Source organism: Microplitis demolitor, chromosome 5 (genome assembly GCF_026212275.2).
Source record: "Microplitis demolitor isolate Queensland-Clemson2020A chromosome 5, iyMicDemo2.1a, whole genome shotgun sequence".
NCBI lineage: Eukaryota > Metazoa > Arthropoda > Insecta > Hymenoptera > Braconidae > Microplitis > Microplitis demolitor.
The window spans coordinates 1601581-1619050 of NC_068549.1; the positions used below are offsets into that span (position 1 = coordinate 1601581).

Genomic DNA, 17470 nt, shown 5'->3' on the forward strand with positions numbered 1-17470 from the left:
TTTTTAATAGATTCTTTATTTTTTGAAGTTGATACTACAGGTGGTGGTGACAATTATAGTAAAGAAATGTAAGTTCATACTGACTGGGTTTTAAGTTGAAGCAGTTGTTCAAAACGTCATTGATAAACCAGGTGCAAAGATTCTGGAGATTTGCCATTTTTGCCTTTTAAAATAAACACATTTTTACTTTTTTTAATTATAATAGTATAGATATTTATGTATGACAAATTAAATTTAGAAAATGGGCCTGAATTTTTTTTTTTACTACATACGGATGAATTGGCCTAAATTTTTGTATTTTAAATAATTTTCAAGGAGTAGATACTTGACAGACCCAATTATTTATTCAAATCTTTCAAAATTTAATTTCATAACTTTTGAATTTTTAAAAAATTCTCATTTTCCCGCGTTTTTAATTTTTTTAGTTTTACCTGAATCCTATCGCCACTAAATATTTATTTTATTTAAATTTTTTTCTCTGGGCCCATTTTTCCTATATTTCATTAAAATTAAAAAAAAATTACCTGTGCAATGACTAAACCCCGATGAATATTTCCAGAACAAATGTGTCCATGTGAATCAAACAGAATTATTTTATCAGTAATCTCTTGGAACAAAAAAAGCACAGTGCGTCCACCCGTGATAAGTAACATTATCAAATTATCAGCCTTGGGTTTTCTGTACCAGTCCTCAAGAAATTTTCTAATATTCAAATGCAGCATGTCAATGTCTTCTTTAAAAATCCTAAACTTCTACAAAATCAATGCCCAGTTTTATAAATCAACCTTTAGTTATCTGATAACACAACTTTTAGTATTATATTTCTTTTACCCATTCTTCAAGAGTTGCCAGACGATTCCCACCAAATTTTAGAGCTTCATCAGCACTCAGGTATCGATGAGCAACCAGAGCCTGTTCTATTATCCTGGCATGAGTTTTGTTGCCTTCGATTATTGATTCTGCTACGAAAATCATCAGCCGAGGAGACTTTTCTATACTCCAGAGCTGCAATCTCGAGTGACAAATTCTCTGAGCGACCAGAAGACATATCAGAGTGCAGGCTTCGCTGGCTGATAAAATAAATCAGCAAATAATTTAAATTACCAATTAATTATAAATAAATTTCAAATACTTGATTGTCCAGGTGGGTAGCGGCTCTGGGAAAATTTAGGACAGTACCAATAAACTTGGACGTCTTTTGCTGGATAATTTTTTATGAAAGATGGAAATTTTGAATTGAAAAGAGGCGGGAGTGTCATAATTATTTTAAATTCAAAATTTATTCATTTTTTGAGCCACATCATTTAAATTCAACTGATCATCACAAATTTAATTTTGAATCCTCAGTATTGTCACCGGATGTCAAGCGGTGAAATTATTTATAAGAATTACAATTATTTTATTCATTTTTTACTTTTAATTTGAATTTTTGTAATTAATAATAATGATAATTTAAAATTTTATGTGACATTTGTGATAAATAAAAATAATAAATAAATTTATTTTGACCTGAAAGTAAAAAGAGACAGAAGAGCGACAGCAAAATGGCAGCAGTCAAATTTGGTCCTCATTTAAAAGAATTGAGAATTTTGTTATGCCAGACCTCGAAATCTAGTCAAGGTGTCAGGTGAATTATTTTTTAAATTAACAAGTTATTTATTTATTAATTTCTATTAATTTGAATTCTTTAATTATTTAAATTTAATAAAATAAAATTGTAATCAATCTCATAGGTTATGTTTTTTTTTATTTTTATTTTACAGCTATTTAATAATTATTATATTGAATAATTACAGAGAATTTATAGAAAAAGAGTATGTTCCTTTGAAACTGAGTAATCCGAAATTTCCAGTTCTTATCAGAGAATGCTCGTCAATAGAACCGCGACTTTATGCGCGATATGGTAAGTAATTATATTTAATAAAATTTTCATATTTACTTAATTTAAATTATGAGTTTCAATGCCTGGTTCAGCAGCGAAAACAAATCAATTCCAAAGCAATGCAATTTACTGGGTTTTAATCTTCAGTTTTTTATCCAGACCAGCCTCCAACCTGCCTGCTAAATTAATTTCAGTTCATTTAAATCCTGTCAGAATCAGAACTAATCAAATTATAGTTAATTAAATTTACACATACGCTAGTGCTTTTAAATTTTCTAATTGCGACACCCGGACATTTAAACTCGAAATTTAATCCAGGAAATTATGAAAATTGTGTGGCAAAGTAGGCGATTTCAAATTTTATCAATTCTACTTGTCTAGTGATCTACTTGTTTGTGATTCCTTGCTACAGAGTAATATTGTCATAGTACCAGCATTGAAACTTGAAGTTTCTATGCCTCTGCAGCCAGAAAAAAAGATAATTTGGAAAACAAATAATATATCTGCCTGCCGACTGAAGGCTTTCGAAATTTAATTTAATTTCGATGACACCATTGGTCTTAAATTAACTTTTTTCTTACTGGCTGCTGACACTGAAACTTTAAGTTCCAAGCAGACAATCATGAAAAATATCAACCAACTTCACCCTGGTCTGAAATCGTTCTTTCATCTCTTGTCACACAATATACTACTTAATAAACCCAATTACTAATTTTTTAATTTCTTATTTTATAGAATTCGGCAAAGAGGCTTCCGTATCTCTAGATAATTTAAAACCAGATCAAATTCTCCAAAAAGTAAAACAACTCGCCGCCTCAAAACCCTGAAAGTAAAAAAAATGTTGATTCGTGTACATTAAAAATAGGTATTTTTAGTTGTTACGATAATTAAAATAATAAATTAGCAATTAAAATAAAATAGTTAATGGTATGCATTGATTTATTTTATTTTCTATAATACATATTTAGATACTTTAACAGATAATACTATTTATCAAAATAATATTTTGTTTATTTTATTTAAATAATTTCCTCAATTTTCTGAATCGTTAATTATTACATTATCACGCACTAATTGATCAACATTAAAATAAATGGTGCGCATATTTATTGACGTCTAGTTTCTAAAAATCAATACATTGTTTAACCGCTTGAATTGTTGGATGTCTCGTAAATATTCTAATCCTCAGAGAACGGAGGCAGTCCAAACAATTCCGGTTTAAATTCTTCTAGACTGTGTAGCACCATCGTAGCTTTTTCGCTCAGTTCCTTCGGTAGATTTTCGTCTGGTACCATCACAACTTGCATACCAGCGCTCACGGCCGCTTGTACGCCATTCGGCGCATCTTCAAAGACTAGACACTAGTGAAAATAAATAATATTATGTCAGTGGTGCATTAAATCCATACATGAAAAGCTCAACCAGTCAGTAGTCATGTACGTTTCATGCTGGCCTTGAATTTTTAGTTTAAAAAAATCAATACCTGAGAGGGTTGAACGGGATCGGAGTCAGAGAATCTGCTAGCGGCAACAAGGAATATATCCGGGGCTGGTTTTCCTTTTTTTACATCAGGATCCGAGCCGCCCAGGACACGGTGATGGAAAAGTTCGAAAATCGGCTTAAGATTTTTCGTCTTTAGTTCGTAGCTGCTCTCGCTAGAACTCGTAGCAAGTGCGATCGGAATGTTGTGTTTATGCAAATGTCGTAACAGTCGTTCAGCTCCTTTATTAAATGAAAGTAACAGTAATTAATAATTAAAAATATACAAGTAATTATAAACGATAATTAAACAAATAATTTAGCGTGCAATACACACGTTGATCGTGAATGACTGTACAAATAATAATAAATATGACGTGAAGACGATGTAGCAGATTCAAAAAGTGGTACATGACATTATATTAATTGTTCCATATATTTCTTAGCTATATGTAAACAAAAAAATAAATAAACAAATTAATTACACACGGTGTAGTATTTTAAATAAAATAAAATATGATACTGAAGTTAGTCGGCGTCCAATAAATTTTTAATTAAAAAAAAAAAATATTTAAAAAATTGCACTTGTAGTTTTTAAAATTTTCTACATGCGCATTTTTTTTTCTTTTTTTTTATTGATTTATTGAGATGAAAACAAAAATTGTTTATCGGCTGCTAACTTCAGGGTCATAATAAATCCATATTAATTTAAAAATAAAGCATGATAATAAATAATAATTCTCTAACTACACGCCGGCATTAAAATACAATTTGGGGATGAATCAGCATTAAAGCTGTAGATTATGTAATAACAAATGAATCAGCCTCATTGATGTTAGTTAACGTACATAGAAATAAATAAATAAAAAAAATTGAAAAAAAAAACATTAGTAGCAATTAAAATCGATAGGTAAAAATAAAACCATCAAACACCTGGCATCATTCTAACTTGGACGAATAATTCCTTCTGTAATTGGTGGTACTTAGACTGAACCTCTTCTATACTCAAGGGTAGTTTGTAATAATCAATAATAATTTCAATTCCTACAACCTCAGGACGTCCAAGGACTTGATATGTCACATCACCGCAGTAACTATGCCCAAATTCCGATACTATTTTATTGTATATTGTCTTGTACACGCTTTCAGAATCTGCACAGTTAAAAATAAACCAAACTCATTAAATTCGTTCACTAAATTTCAAACCTGGCATCAGTTTGCTGTTTGGAAATAATTTTTCATATTGCGGCTTCAGCTGCTCCAAAAATTCTTCGGGTGACAGCGGCACTTCGAGCATCTCCACTATTTTCTTCGCACTCTCGTACATGTGGAACCCCATCGTCATGGCCTTGATCTCCCACGTGAATGTTTTTCCGTACTTATTTAATACGTTATTAAATGCCTCTGTGTAACGATACTCAGTATCTATTTTTTTTTTTTTTAATTAAAAAATAATACCAATTAATTCGAATAATAAGAACAACATTTTTATTAACAGTAATTAGTGTATACTATTTTATGAACGTCACAAACATGTCAAGTTCAAAGTCATTACCAATTCAACGTGTAATCTACTAATGAAATAAAAAAAAATTATTGATTACAAAAATTAAAATTTATTCTATAAAAATAAAATGACATTTAAATAAAATTTGAATTTTCAAATATTTTATAAATAAAATATTAATTTAAAAATTTACTTACCAATAAGAAGACCGTCCATGTCAAATAAAACATGAGTTACTTTTTTATACTCGTTAGCCATTTTAAAAATATTAATTATAAATAATTCAAATACTTATTTTAAAATAATTAATTTTTTAATTTAATTTTAAGTTAAATAATAAAACTAATTGGCAGTCATGGACGCATAACACCCGGGTACTGAAATGAGAGAGAACACTGATGTGTCGTCAGCTGACAATGAGACCACCTAGCCACCTAGACCAACCTCCCTCACTTGGACCCCACCCCCACCACCCACTCGATCTGTCTCTTTTTTATTTATATTTTCTCACTTCTTGCGCCCGAGTACTTGCGCGTTGCGCACGTGATTGATGTGAGGAAAAAAATATAAAATAACTCAGCGAATAAGAGAGAGGAGGAATTTCATTTACACGTCATTTGGATTGGGGTTTTAGTAAAATGATTATTTTATCTTACAAGTAATATATGTAACTATATATATGTATATATATATATATGACAGTAAAACAAACTAATTAAACTTATCTGCTAATATGTGACTAATGTCAGAACAAAGTATTGCCTGAAATATATATATATATATGTATATTTATATTAATGTGATCTACAAATATATCAACATATTTATAGCCATCGGTGATTGTTTGTTTTGTTTAATTTTATTTTAAAGTTTTGATTGTTTTAAATATGTCAAACTTGGTAAGTAATTTAATGGACATTTTTGATAAATATAACAAATGATTATTTACGTTGTTTGTTGATGATTGATAAGAATTTTAATCTTTTGATAATTGATGATTATTAACAATTAAATGGAATTGATTACTTTATTTATTTGGTGATAATAATTGTAGTGATAGTGGAAGTTTTTACAAGTGTGATTTGTTTATTTGTTGCGCAGGATGATGATGATCAGTATCAGGGAGGTTATGATGTCGGATCATTCCCTCAGGACTTTGGGTACACGCCGTTTGTTGACGGCGATGAAACAACTGAAGATTCGACGACTAATTTATTATTAGCTGGGGAACAAAAACCTCGAATTTTATTGATGGGACTTAGGAGGTAGAAAAATTATATTTGGTGGCTAATCCTTTGATGACATTCTTAGACAGTGCCTCTTACTTTAAAAATATTCAATGACAATTTAAAAAAAGTTTAAGCGTTTATTGAAAAAAGTGTAGCGCAATTACAATTTCGTCGAGAGATTTTTTTTAGTTGACATCAGTTAGGAGTTAAACGAAATTTGGAAAATAAATTTCAGTAAAAACTTGTCAATTTTATAATTTTTGAATTTTATAGATTACAATTTATTTAGCTCCTAATTGATGACAACTGTGAGGATTTTTTTAAAAATCTATATCTTGGCTTTCATTTTTTAAAAATTAATTAAATTCTCATACTTGTGACAGTTCCAGGTCATTGAGAAATTTTAAAAAAAGTAGAGGGAGGGGGAGGACTGTCTGAGAATGCCCTTAAGTTTTTACTTACTAACTGGGTTACGTATTTCAGAAGTGGAAAGTCATCAATTCAAAAAGTTGTTTTTCACAAAATGTCACCTAACGAGACACTATTTCTCGAGAGTACAAATAAAATAATAAAAGATGACATCAGCAACTCGAGCTTCGTACAATTTCAGATATGGGACTTCCCAGGTCAGATCGATTTCTTCGACCCGACTTTTGACAGCGACATGATATTCGGTGGCTGCGGTGCCCTGGTGTTTGTCATCGACGCCCAGGACGACTACATGGAGGCACTCAATAAACTTCACCTCACAGTTACAAAAGCTTACAAAGTTAATCAGGCGATTAAGTTCGAGGTTTTCATTCACAAGGTCGACGGGCTCTCGGACGATTACAAAATGGAGACACAGAGAGACATTCACACGCGAGCGAATGATGATTTGCTGGACTCTAATTACGATCAGATTCACTTGAGCTTTCATTTGACCTCCATTTACGATCATAGTATTTTTGAGGCCTTCAGTAAAGTCGTACAGAAGCTCATCCCCCAATTACCGACACTCGAAAATCTTTTAAATATTTTGATATCGGTAATTATCGATCTATTAATTATTCATCAATCAATCAATTAATTAATTACTCAAAATTATTACAGAACTCGGGAATAGAAAAAGCATTTTTATTTGATGTAGTTTCAAAAATTTACATCGCAACCGACAGCTCTCCCGTGGACATGCAGAGTTACGAGCTCTGCTGCGATATGATCGATGTCGTGATCGACGTATCGTGTATATATGGGTAAGTTTAAATTTTTTATTCTCTCAAAGTCTGTCATAAATAAATAAATAAATAATGAAATTTTTAATGAAGTCTTAGAGAAGATCTAGAAGCCGCGGCCTTCGACAATCAAAGCTCGAGTCTCATAAAACTCAACAACGGAACAATACTCTACCTACGGGAAGTCAACAAATTTCTTGCCCTTGTCTGTATTCTACGCGAAGACAATTTCGACAGACAAGGAGTGATTGATTACAATTTTCTGTGCTTCAGAAAAGCCATTCAGCAAGTGTTTGAACTACGGAATAAAACCGCAAATACAAACAGTCATTCGCCATCATCGCCGTCATCAGTGCCACCCGCGCCGCCTCTACCTCCAGCAGAATCTCCATCACTTTTACCCTCTAGCAATAATGAGCAAACTCTGACAAACGCCGGCACGACCCCATCAATCGGCGCGTTGTCTCTAGGACCCAGTAGCCAACCCGCTGTGGGAAATCTTAACCAGAATGGATCCATCGCTATCGCGCAAAATTAATTCCCTACTCTAATTTTTTTTTCCTACTAAATACGTCATACATTAACGCAAAGCAATATATTATATATTTATATGAGTAATCATATGTATAGAGAAGTTTTTCAGCTGTAATTAATTTTGAGATATACTAATATTTAAATAAATATATACTTATATATATTTATAATTATTTAGTACTTTAAATATAGTAAATATTTTATTTGCAAGTGTTAATTAATTATTACTCACTACAGAAGACATAGGGTTAAAAAAAATTATGAGGTGAAGGAAAACCAGAGGGCGGGTAACTTTGATGAGCGACTTCCGCGAGCAGGCCTTTTATCAATGGCTGGACATCAAGACATGGAGTTTTGGTGATGCTGCTGCTGCTAGGGCTAGTGGTTATACCAGTAGTTTTGTCTGTAAATAAAATTTAGGAGTTGTTTTGCTTAGGAAAGGAACTAAGGGTGAGGATTAATTTAATTATTATTGTAACTTATATATAACATTTATACAATAAACTTTTATACAAATAAATCTAGAGAAAATGAGAGTCGATTGATGATGAATTGTACAATGTTAAGTAAAAAAGTATGTAGAGTACTGAGTATGAGGTATGATTTATATAAATGAAGTAATCGTCGGTCGTGGTGGTATCAATTGCTGTATTGTGGCATACTGCAATTAAAAGCGGATGTCAACCCGGCCACTGTAAAAAAAATTAACACATGCGTAAATATACTAGTGCCTTATAAATAATTGTCTACTGATACTTAAATTTTTTGCTTTAGTTTATTTATGTTGTGAGTTAATTTTGAGACGAGGTACTTACAGTAGTCGGCTTCTTTGTGCTGCACTGCGTTGTGAAGTGCCAGGGCTAAGTAAGTATGGAATTTAATGTAATTTTTCTCCATTACGTCTAGCTCTGTGGGCATCAATTGCTTGACGCCTCGTTTCCAACGATCTCGTATGTGCGCGCACATCTCCAGTAACTAGTATTTTAAACAAAATTATAAATATGAAAGCTAGAAATGGGCCTTAATAAATATTAGCAATTAATTTTAATTTAAAAAGGTCCATTTCGCCCTATTATCTATAGCTACTTAAAGATTAATTAATAAATAACTCACATTATTAATAGTCATCATAATATCACCAAACTGGGGAGTTTGTAAACAATGCTCATGCGCTTTATTGAGATAATCATCATGAACTTGGATAATGGTATCAAGATCCTTAGCTCGTGCCAGCGAGTTCTCCAAAATTATACCCAGACTCTGTAGAACTTGACCCGATAGATAAGTGTGAATAGACCCGATCGCATGGAGGAGCCAAAATCTCAGACACTCCAGTCTCCTGGCATTGAAATGGAAGAAAAAATCATTCATATCATCGGGGCCCGTTCCTTCGAGATCTAGAAGTGAAATATACCCAATTAACTCGATGGTTAATGAATAGTAATTAGATAAAAATTACCTGTGAATCGTAAGTTGTTCAAGGTCCACAATGACCACTTTAGTTTCAATTGAAATCTAAATATCTCGTTGTACTTAGCGAGAACTTGGTCAGTCAGGACCATATTTATTGGCCAATCGATTGAATAATCGAGTGTTGTGTTTTCAATCGCTTGTATAACTTGACGCGTGGCATTGACCCCGTCCGAGGTCGCTATTGAAATCGACCACCGGTTTTGGGAACTCGAGTCTCTCCATTCATCCGACAGCACTTGCTCCAGAATGCTTGATAAATCGCAGTAGGGATTCGCGCGGTACGTCGTGAAGCCGCGGGTCTCAATCTATTAATAGATAATTAATAAATAAATATTATTGATGTGTATAATAGTCCATTGATTAGTTGAGACATTGAAAAAAAAATATATAAATATTTATATGTTACTTCGTGAAACATGTGCTGGTAAAATTTCTTCATAATGTGACCTCGCTCCATCATATAAATAGACCGCATTAATTTCAAATGCTTTTCAAGTTTGTACTCATCGATAAGAATATTTTTCACGAGCTTCGAGGCACATGAGTACCGGCGGTCTAATATGGTGTCAAATGTTTTTTCAAAAACTTTACGAAATGGCAAAATAAATTTGGATATTTCTTCCAACTTATCAAATATATCCGTCACTCCCCATCGCTTGGGTTCTTGATCCTTCTCGTCACTATTGTCTGCAGCTGGCTCTTTTTCTTTTAAATCAACGGTATCTGTGCCTGCAATTGCGCAGGGATAATTCAAATAATTTGCTGGTGATGTCAGTGATGGCAGATAATTTTGAAATACTTTCATGAGAAAGGGATTATTTATTTGCCGAATTTGCTGACGAATATTTTCTTCAAGATTTATCAGAGATGTTGGATCCCAAGTACTTTTTAATTTATCATTATTTGGTTGCTGTACTTGTGATAAATTATTCTCAGGATTCCTATCAATAGTTATGTCGAATTCATCATTTGTTGGGGCGTCTAGCTGATCATTATCCTGGTGACTTAAATCACTTCCGTACTTAGACAACTCCATGATTACGCATGTAATAAATTCATCACTCAAAGGAATTCTCGTGGACTCATAAATCTCAGCGTTCATTTTCCACATATCAGAAATTCTATTCAACGTAACAAGTAAATCAATATTTCTTCCCATCTCTTCTATTTTTCTCAACAACTTCTTAATTATCGGGTCAATAAACACCCCAGTGTCCTTTTTAATCTGACGGATATCAAATGTCATCATTTTAATTCTCCCATCATCAGAACTCGTGCTCTCAAAATTACATCTTGATTTTTTTTTAAATACCAAAAATTCATCACGAAAATCCTCGAGTCTTCCTTCTGTTAACCAGGTGTCGATTATATTTAAATAAACTCTCAAACTTGACAGGTAAAGACTAGCGCAGAGATTAGTCCGAGTGCGGCTGGATGAATTTTCCAGCTCGCGGTAGAGATTCAAAAGTAACCGGTAGCTTTTCTCCCAATTGCTCTGGCATTTTAGCAGATCACCAGTCAGAACTGACTGATGGACATCACTGAGCACGTCCAGTCTTCCAATTATGAGTTCTAAGTCTTTTGATAGAGTCAGGAATGTCGTGATGTTGCGTTCCATTGATTTTTTTTCAACATTAATAACATCTTGCTTTATTCTATTGAAATACTGCATTACTGAGGTGCTGTAAGTTTCGAAAGTAAACGGCAGCACTGAGGACTTGATACTCCCTAGACTATTTTCGCTAGAAAAATAATTACTCAGCAAACAATCAAGTCTTTTTATCATAGAAAAATAATCAACGAAATTTTTAAACGCACTTTGAAAAGCTTTCGGCGTTAAACTGGAAATAGAAACATTTTTATTTACATTAAAGTCATCACCAATTTTCTCGTAGACTACTCCAACATTTTCGTAACATCCGGACTCAGTGACTGACTGGTGAGTAAGCATCCAAAGAACTTCGCGGCAAGCTTGAGACTCGGTTACCAACGCAGTTGGTGCAGATTTTCCGACCCTTTCACTGTCTTCTGATTTATGGTGGCTGGTATAAATTTCACAGAAGTGAGCATGGGAAAATTTGCTGGGTACTTGGACATTGTCGTAACCTTTACCACTCCACCAGGAGTTCTCGATGTTTACTTCCAACCACTTTTGAGACTCGACTATCCGCGTGAATTTTTCTAAAGATTTTGATTTCGCCTGTGATTTTATAGACGGAACAGAAAACTTAGGGTCGGAAATTTTTTTCAAAGTACTCAGTGATGAGTTTCCTGATAGACTTTGTTTAGAAGATTCGTTTTTTGAAGATATATTATCATTTTCATTTACATTTAATGTTACGTCGTCGTCATTTTCCTGCGACCAAACTGACAGTTCATCCTGAAAATTAAATTCAAAAAATTGTAGCATTGAAATAAAAGTCAGGTTCATTATAATAAATAAAAATGAAAAAAATACGAACACTGTCTTGAGATCTGTCTCTGTAATCACAGAAAAATTCTTGCTGACCTTCTCTGAGATACTCTTCCCAATTAATTTCATCAGTTCTGTTGTCCTCCTTAGAATCACCTGCCCTATCATCATCTTCATCATCATTTGTACCAGTAGCCGTTGATATATCGCAGCTATCATCAGCAAAAGTGGTATCAGTAATAACTGACTTGCTTGTCTCATTTGACAGCTCGATGAGTAACAGCAGGAGCGTCCACTGCAAATCATGCTGGGGATGCTGCTCAAAATTAAACGCCGACGAAGTCAGCAGAGAGTCCACGAGACTCGTGAATCTCTCGGCAACTTTGTAATTACCGTGAACGTAAAATTTTTCCTTGAGATCGTTGACAGATCTTCTGACACTGTGACTGTTTATTGGTAAATAATTGTGATTTTTAATATTTGACAGTACGAATTTTTCACAAATTCTGAAATGACGAGAATTTTCTCCTTTTTCCTGAAAAAATTAAATGAATATTTATTTATAATTATAAATACAACCTACAAATATAAAATTTATTTGGTAAATAAACTCACCTGAAAACCTGTCAATGAAGTAATCAGTAGTTTTAAATCTCTGTAAATGTCATTTGTAATTAACGTTCCCATTGTTACATTTTTGAGATAATTACTATCGATATTAATTAAAAAATTTATATATTTATTTACTTAATCAGTAAATACTAAATTTGTAAACACAGTACTTTTTTAAATTTTCAAATCGCTAATGCGACGTCGGCGGGAAAAATTTAAAAACTGAAGTTTTTAAATTTCACTAGAAGTTAAATATTTAAAGGCCAGTTTTTAAAACCGCGTTTAAATTATTAGTGCTGATATATCTATATATTATTAATGCATAATGATGTTGACAGTAGCAGTCATTAAAAAAGTTTATTTATTTTTAATGAGTAAAGTAAATACTGAGGCAAAAATTTTTAAAAATGCATGTAGAGAATTTTCAAAATTTGAATTGTGTATTTTTTTTAAATTTTCTGTTGACAATTAACTTGATAATTAAAAATATTAAAATTGTCAGATGCCCGCTAACTTTGCTATCATTTTTAAAAACTGGCCCTAATGTTAACAATTATATTAATTAATTAAAACACACTAATTAATAATTTTAAATTTTTAGCTCTATTGAAGTAAACTTTAAATTACCGTCTATAATTACTACCGTTTCATTTGATGGTAAGACCGACAGCGCACGTGCCAAGTGTCCAACTCCAGAATCAGAGTTCCGAGCTATTGATCAACCATCAGTCCTAACCTGTGTCATTATTATTGTCCACCCATGTGGTTTTCAAAAAGTAAACACGTTTTTATTTTCTCGAGCATATAAATAAAATTGTATTTAAATTTAATATGCCGAAGCTATTCGACGAAGATGATGATGCTGACGATGAACCGGAGATTAAAATAAATGAAAAGTATGCGGCAAATTACGACAAATGGCGATTGAAAGAAGAAGTAAATAGACGTAAGTTCTATTAATTAATTAATGAATTAGTTTTTTAAATTAATTACTTACTTATTAAAACATTTTCAGTTAAAACTAAACATGGAGATCACCTGAAGTATGCTGGTGACTCTGAGGAGTCCTCTAGTTCATCAGATGATGAGGATGCTAATGTATGTATTTATTTATTTGTTATTGTAATTATTTATTGCTAGAGTATTTTAATTAAAAAGTTGGTTAAATTCTCAGTTGCTGACTGAAGAGATGGACAAAAATTTCTACAAGACTCTTGCGTACTTGAAGAAAAAAGACCCCAAGATTTATGATGATAAGGTTGTATTTTTTCCACCTGAGAATAATGATGCTGGTGAAGGTTCAGGGCAAGTGGAGAAGAAGAAAAAGAAGAAGGAGAAGCCGTTGTCTCTCCGTGACTACGAGCGTAAAATACTGATAGAGAAGGGCGGGAAGCTGAGTGATGACAGCGATGAAGATCATCAGGAGCCAGTTGCCAGTAGACTGACTTATGTTGAAGAGCAGCGGCTTCTGAAAGAAAGTATCAAGAAAGCGGCTGATATTGATGATGATGATGGTGATGATGATTTGCTGAAAGAAAAAACTAAAGCTTCAGAAGAAAAGGAAAAGGAAGAAGAGGCTTACAGACTCTGGTTGCTGGGACAGCCAGCGGAAGTTGATGATAAGGATGAGGAAGAATTGAAACCTCTGCGTGATTTTTGGACGGACCCGAATCTTGACGCGAATGAAAAATTCCTGCGTGACTTTGTTATGCGGAGGAAGTTTTCTGATGAAGACAATCAAGTTGATGATAGTGATGGCGAAAATAATAATGATTACGCCAATCGTTTGCATGACAGCGACAAGGATTTGTCGGAAGACGAGAAACAGATTGAGACTCAAGAGGAGTTCGAGCATAAATACAATTTCAGGTTTGAAGAGCCTGATCCTGAATTTATCAAACGGTACCCAAGAACGATAGAGGATTCTATGAGGAAAAAGGACACCAGGAGAGCTGAGAAGCGGGCAGAGGTGAAGAAACGCAAGGAGCAAGAAAAGCTGCGGCAGAAGGAAGAGTTGAAGAGGTACAAAATGCTCAAGCGCAAGGAAATAATGGACAAGATCGCCCAGCTGAAGGAAATAACTGGCAATGATGATCTCAAAGTTGACATCCTTGACTTTGAAGGTGATTTTGATCCTAGTGAGCATGACAGAAAGATGCAGGAGCTGTTCAATGATGAGTATTACCAAGATGTTGATGAAAATGCTAAGCCCGAGTTCCCGGAGCTTGACGAAGAGTTGGAGATTGAGAAGACTTGGGACGATTATGACCCTACTGCTGATAAAGCTGATTTGAGTCAAAGCTACAGTGAACCTCACTGCGAAGATTCGAATTTTGTGATGGACGCTGACTATGAAGTCAACAAGAAAGCCAAGGAAGCGGAAGAAAGTTCTTCTAAGAGGAAGCGTAGGAAACGTTCTAAGTTTGCTGAGCTTATTGCTAAAGAAAAACCTAAATTTGATCCCATTTTGCACTCGTCTTTTAAAGATTACATTGACCAGTACTATGCTCTTGATTATGAAGACATGATTGGTGACCAGCCGTGCAGGTTCAAGTATAGGAAAGTCGTTCCCAATGACTACGGACTCACTGTTGAAGAGATTCTGTTGGCGGATGACAAAGAGTTGAACAAATGGTGCTCGTTGAAGAAAGCACTTGAGCACAAGTCTGAAGACGCTGAGTACAGAGAAGTTCAGACTTATAAACAGAAGAGTAAAGATGAAAGGTTCAAGAGGAAAATTCTCTCTAGTTTGTATAAACCTATTGAGGAAGAAGTCGATGATGAAGTGAAAAAAGCATCTGCGGAGTTGAATGGCGACGCAAATGCTGGTCTTGGTGCTGAGAAGAAGAAAAAGAGGAGGAAGAAAAAATCTGGATCGGCTGGAAATCAAATTGGTGAGAGAGAAAGTAAAGTTTCAGAGGATCAAGGAGCTGAAGATGAGAAAGGAGTTGAGAAGAAAAAGAAGAAGAAGAGTGAAGTTGATGGAAATGTTGGGGGTGAGGAAGTTGAAGCAGCTGATAAACAAACGGTGGCAGTGACGAATGGGAAGAAAAAGAAGAAGAGTAAAGTAGAAGGAAATGTTGAGGGTGAGGAAGTTGAAGCAGCTGATAAACAAATGGCGGCAGTGACGAATGAGAAGAAAAAGAAGAAGAAAAAAGAAGTGGACACTGATGACGCTGCTGAGACGAATGAGACAAAGGTGTCTGAAGAAATAAAACAAGTGGGTAAGAATAAAAGAAAAGGGGAAAGTTTGATCAATGGTGAGTCTGAAGTAAAAGCTCCGCATGCTAAGAAATTTAAATTCGATAAAAGTAATAAAGATCTGGTGAATAAAAGTACAAATAAAGTGCAGAAGATGAAAAATAAAAATAAACAACCGTCTCAGCCTCACAATCCTATCGCTTCGTTGAGCAACGAGCGACTCAAGGCCTACGGTTTGAACCCACGTAAATTTAGAAATAAGTTGAAATTCGGCAAACAGAATAATGAAAAAAATTGAATTGTTAAATAATAAAAAATAAAATAAATAAATTGTAGTCGATAATTTTGAACAATTGAATCCTAAAGTAGATGTATAAATAGATATATATTAAGGATTTTTTATAGGGGAATAATAAAATGATAAATGACGTTTGCGGATTAAGTAGTAAGAATGAATATACTCTTGTTCAAGCGTTTGTTTTTCCACAATCACCGTCATGTAAGCTATCCCATATGCTGCTACGAATTCTATATCAGGCTAGATCAAGTGCTCCTGTCATCTGACAGTTTTGCTTTATTTTATTCTCCCTTACGAATGTTTATTCGCACCAACATTTGTCTGTTTAAAAAACACCCGTAATTTTCCGTGAAAAATCTCAAACACTTATTTCGTAATTGCAGAAAAAATTTTATCTGGGGACGGGGAGGTGACGAAAGGATGGGCAATATGAGTAGCATAAGTAAAATAATAGTAAAAAATATATAAATGAGCAGTGGTATCGGCGGTAGTATTAAAGTGTTAGGCAGGCGTGTGAGCAGAACCCCTCGGGTGCGATAAATCAATTGGACCCCTTGCGACTTGGTCGGATTCAAGAGAGACCCGCTCGGTAGCAGGTGGCTCGCACGCCCACTCTGTATATCCACCGCTCACTTCCCTAATTCTCAATTAATGTCATCCTGATATAACTTTTACAGAAAAGCTTTATCCGTACATGGCTAAACAACTATTTACATTTTTAGAACATGCGTTTAAGAGGAGAGACATGCGCATGTTTTTACATGAACTTGTAGCCCTTTAACTTAGAGACTTTAATGATATGGAATAGAAAAATTTATAACTCTCGTGCTTATCTCAAGTTGGAATATCATCTGAATAGTTAACTTGACAATCAGTTGCATTGAATGTAAGATAAGAATGCTCGGGCATAATATACTAGCACGATATAAATCATCGTAACCCTTAAGGGCATTTTCAGACAACACCTTTGAGTTTTTAAAAATATTGAATGACTGACTTACAGGCCGCCAGTTGTTTCCAAAAAAGACAAAAATATTCAAAATTGATCTAATTTCGGTACTTTATACCAAGTGCCCGTATTTGTCTGCAAATTTATGACAAATAAGTCATCTAAACGACTTTTCAATCGAGATGACTCCAAACGAGGAAAATAACGAAAATTTTCTAAAATCGTCATTGAGAGAAAATAAATTGTCTCTTACTTGGGGTACTATAAAATTTTGACACTAGCGTGGAAAAATGATCAAGTTTTCAAAAATTTTTTTTTGAATAAATTCTGTAAAATATTCCTCACTTTTAAAAAGAAAGTTTCAATCTTAATTCTATGTGTATACTTTTTTTTTTTATAAAAAAATTTTAAATGATCGGGGGTCAGAACGACACCCTGTGTCATGTCATTCAAGGTTAATTAAAATGTTAATAATTATTTTATTTTATAATCTAATTGAAAGTTTTAATTAAAAACACAGTGTAAAGTAATACTCATTATTAAAATGCAATCAACTTATCCGACATCTCTTTAATAATATGAATAAGTTTGTATTAAAAAATTCATGTACGTGTACTATAATATTATCACTTAAACAATGCATTAACTAGATAGCTTATTTGCATAAAATATATAAAGC

The 17470-nt window shown here is 33.5% G+C and overlaps 6 protein-coding genes across 7 annotated transcripts; 3 read left to right on the forward strand and 3 right to left on the reverse strand.

The window, feature by feature from the left end:
- Positions 1 to 34: 34 nt before the first annotated feature.
- LOC103569382 (uncharacterized) lies at positions 35 to 1427 on the reverse strand. The gene is made up of 4 exons (XM_008546666.2): positions 1133 to 1427; positions 832 to 1070; positions 525 to 752; positions 35 to 163 (listed from the first exon to the last, which is right to left on the reverse strand). Exons 1-4 carry the CDS (start codon positions 1257 to 1259, stop codon positions 35 to 37), a joined length of 723 nt encoding a protein of 240 aa, XP_008544888.1. The 5' UTR covers positions 1260 to 1427.
- Positions 1428 to 1511: 84 nt separating this feature from the next.
- Positions 1512 to 2812, forward strand: LOC103569303 (NADH dehydrogenase [ubiquinone] 1 alpha subcomplex subunit 2). The gene is made up of 3 exons (XM_008546534.2): positions 1512 to 1627; positions 1797 to 1903; positions 2618 to 2812. The coding sequence occupies exons 1-3, from the start codon at positions 1545 to 1547 to the stop codon at positions 2707 to 2709; spliced, it is 282 nt and encodes a 93-aa protein (XP_008544756.1). The 5' UTR covers positions 1512 to 1544; the 3' UTR covers positions 2710 to 2812.
- On the reverse strand, positions 2810 to 5276 carry LOC103569302 (pseudouridine-5'-phosphatase). Of its 2 annotated transcripts, none has more exons than XM_008546533.3 (4): positions 5066 to 5276; positions 4295 to 4513; positions 3366 to 3604; positions 2810 to 3243 (listed from the first exon to the last, which is right to left on the reverse strand). In XM_008546533.3, exons 1-4 carry the CDS (start codon positions 5124 to 5126, stop codon positions 3061 to 3063), a joined length of 702 nt encoding a protein of 233 aa, XP_008544755.1. In that variant the 5' UTR covers positions 5127 to 5276; the 3' UTR covers positions 2810 to 3060. The 2 variants fall into 2 exon arrangements, with proteins under 2 accessions (XP_008544755.1, XP_008544754.1); XM_008546532.3 differs by lacking the exon at positions 4295 to 4513 and adding an exon at positions 4568 to 4786 and having other exon boundaries at positions 5066 to 5275.
- A 135-nt stretch (positions 5277 to 5411) lies between these two features.
- Positions 5412 to 8015, forward strand: LOC103569301 (ras-related GTP-binding protein C). Its single transcript, XM_053739708.1, has 6 exons — positions 5412 to 5526; positions 5699 to 5767; positions 5970 to 6133; positions 6581 to 7124; positions 7190 to 7332; positions 7405 to 8015. The coding sequence occupies exons 2-6, from the start codon at positions 5756 to 5758 to the stop codon at positions 7847 to 7849; spliced, it is 1308 nt and encodes a 435-aa protein (XP_053595683.1). The 5' UTR covers positions 5412 to 5526; positions 5699 to 5755; the 3' UTR covers positions 7850 to 8015.
- Positions 8016 to 8115: 100 nt separating this feature from the next.
- On the reverse strand, positions 8116 to 12537 carry LOC103569304 (gamma-tubulin complex component 5). The gene is made up of 7 exons (XM_008546535.3): positions 12347 to 12537; positions 11781 to 12266; positions 9725 to 11698; positions 9305 to 9623; positions 8959 to 9242; positions 8661 to 8820; positions 8116 to 8537 (listed from the first exon to the last, which is right to left on the reverse strand). Exons 1-7 carry the CDS (start codon positions 12416 to 12418, stop codon positions 8485 to 8487), a joined length of 3348 nt encoding a protein of 1115 aa, XP_008544757.1. The 5' UTR covers positions 12419 to 12537; the 3' UTR covers positions 8116 to 8484.
- Positions 12538 to 12999: 462 nt separating this feature from the next.
- LOC103569306 (protein KRI1 homolog) lies at positions 13000 to 16009 on the forward strand. The gene is made up of 3 exons (XM_008546536.3): positions 13000 to 13289; positions 13359 to 13441; positions 13518 to 16009. The coding sequence occupies exons 1-3, from the start codon at positions 13175 to 13177 to the stop codon at positions 15840 to 15842; spliced, it is 2523 nt and encodes an 840-aa protein (XP_008544758.1). The 5' UTR covers positions 13000 to 13174; the 3' UTR covers positions 15843 to 16009.
- Positions 16010 to 17470: the final 1461 nt, after the last annotated feature.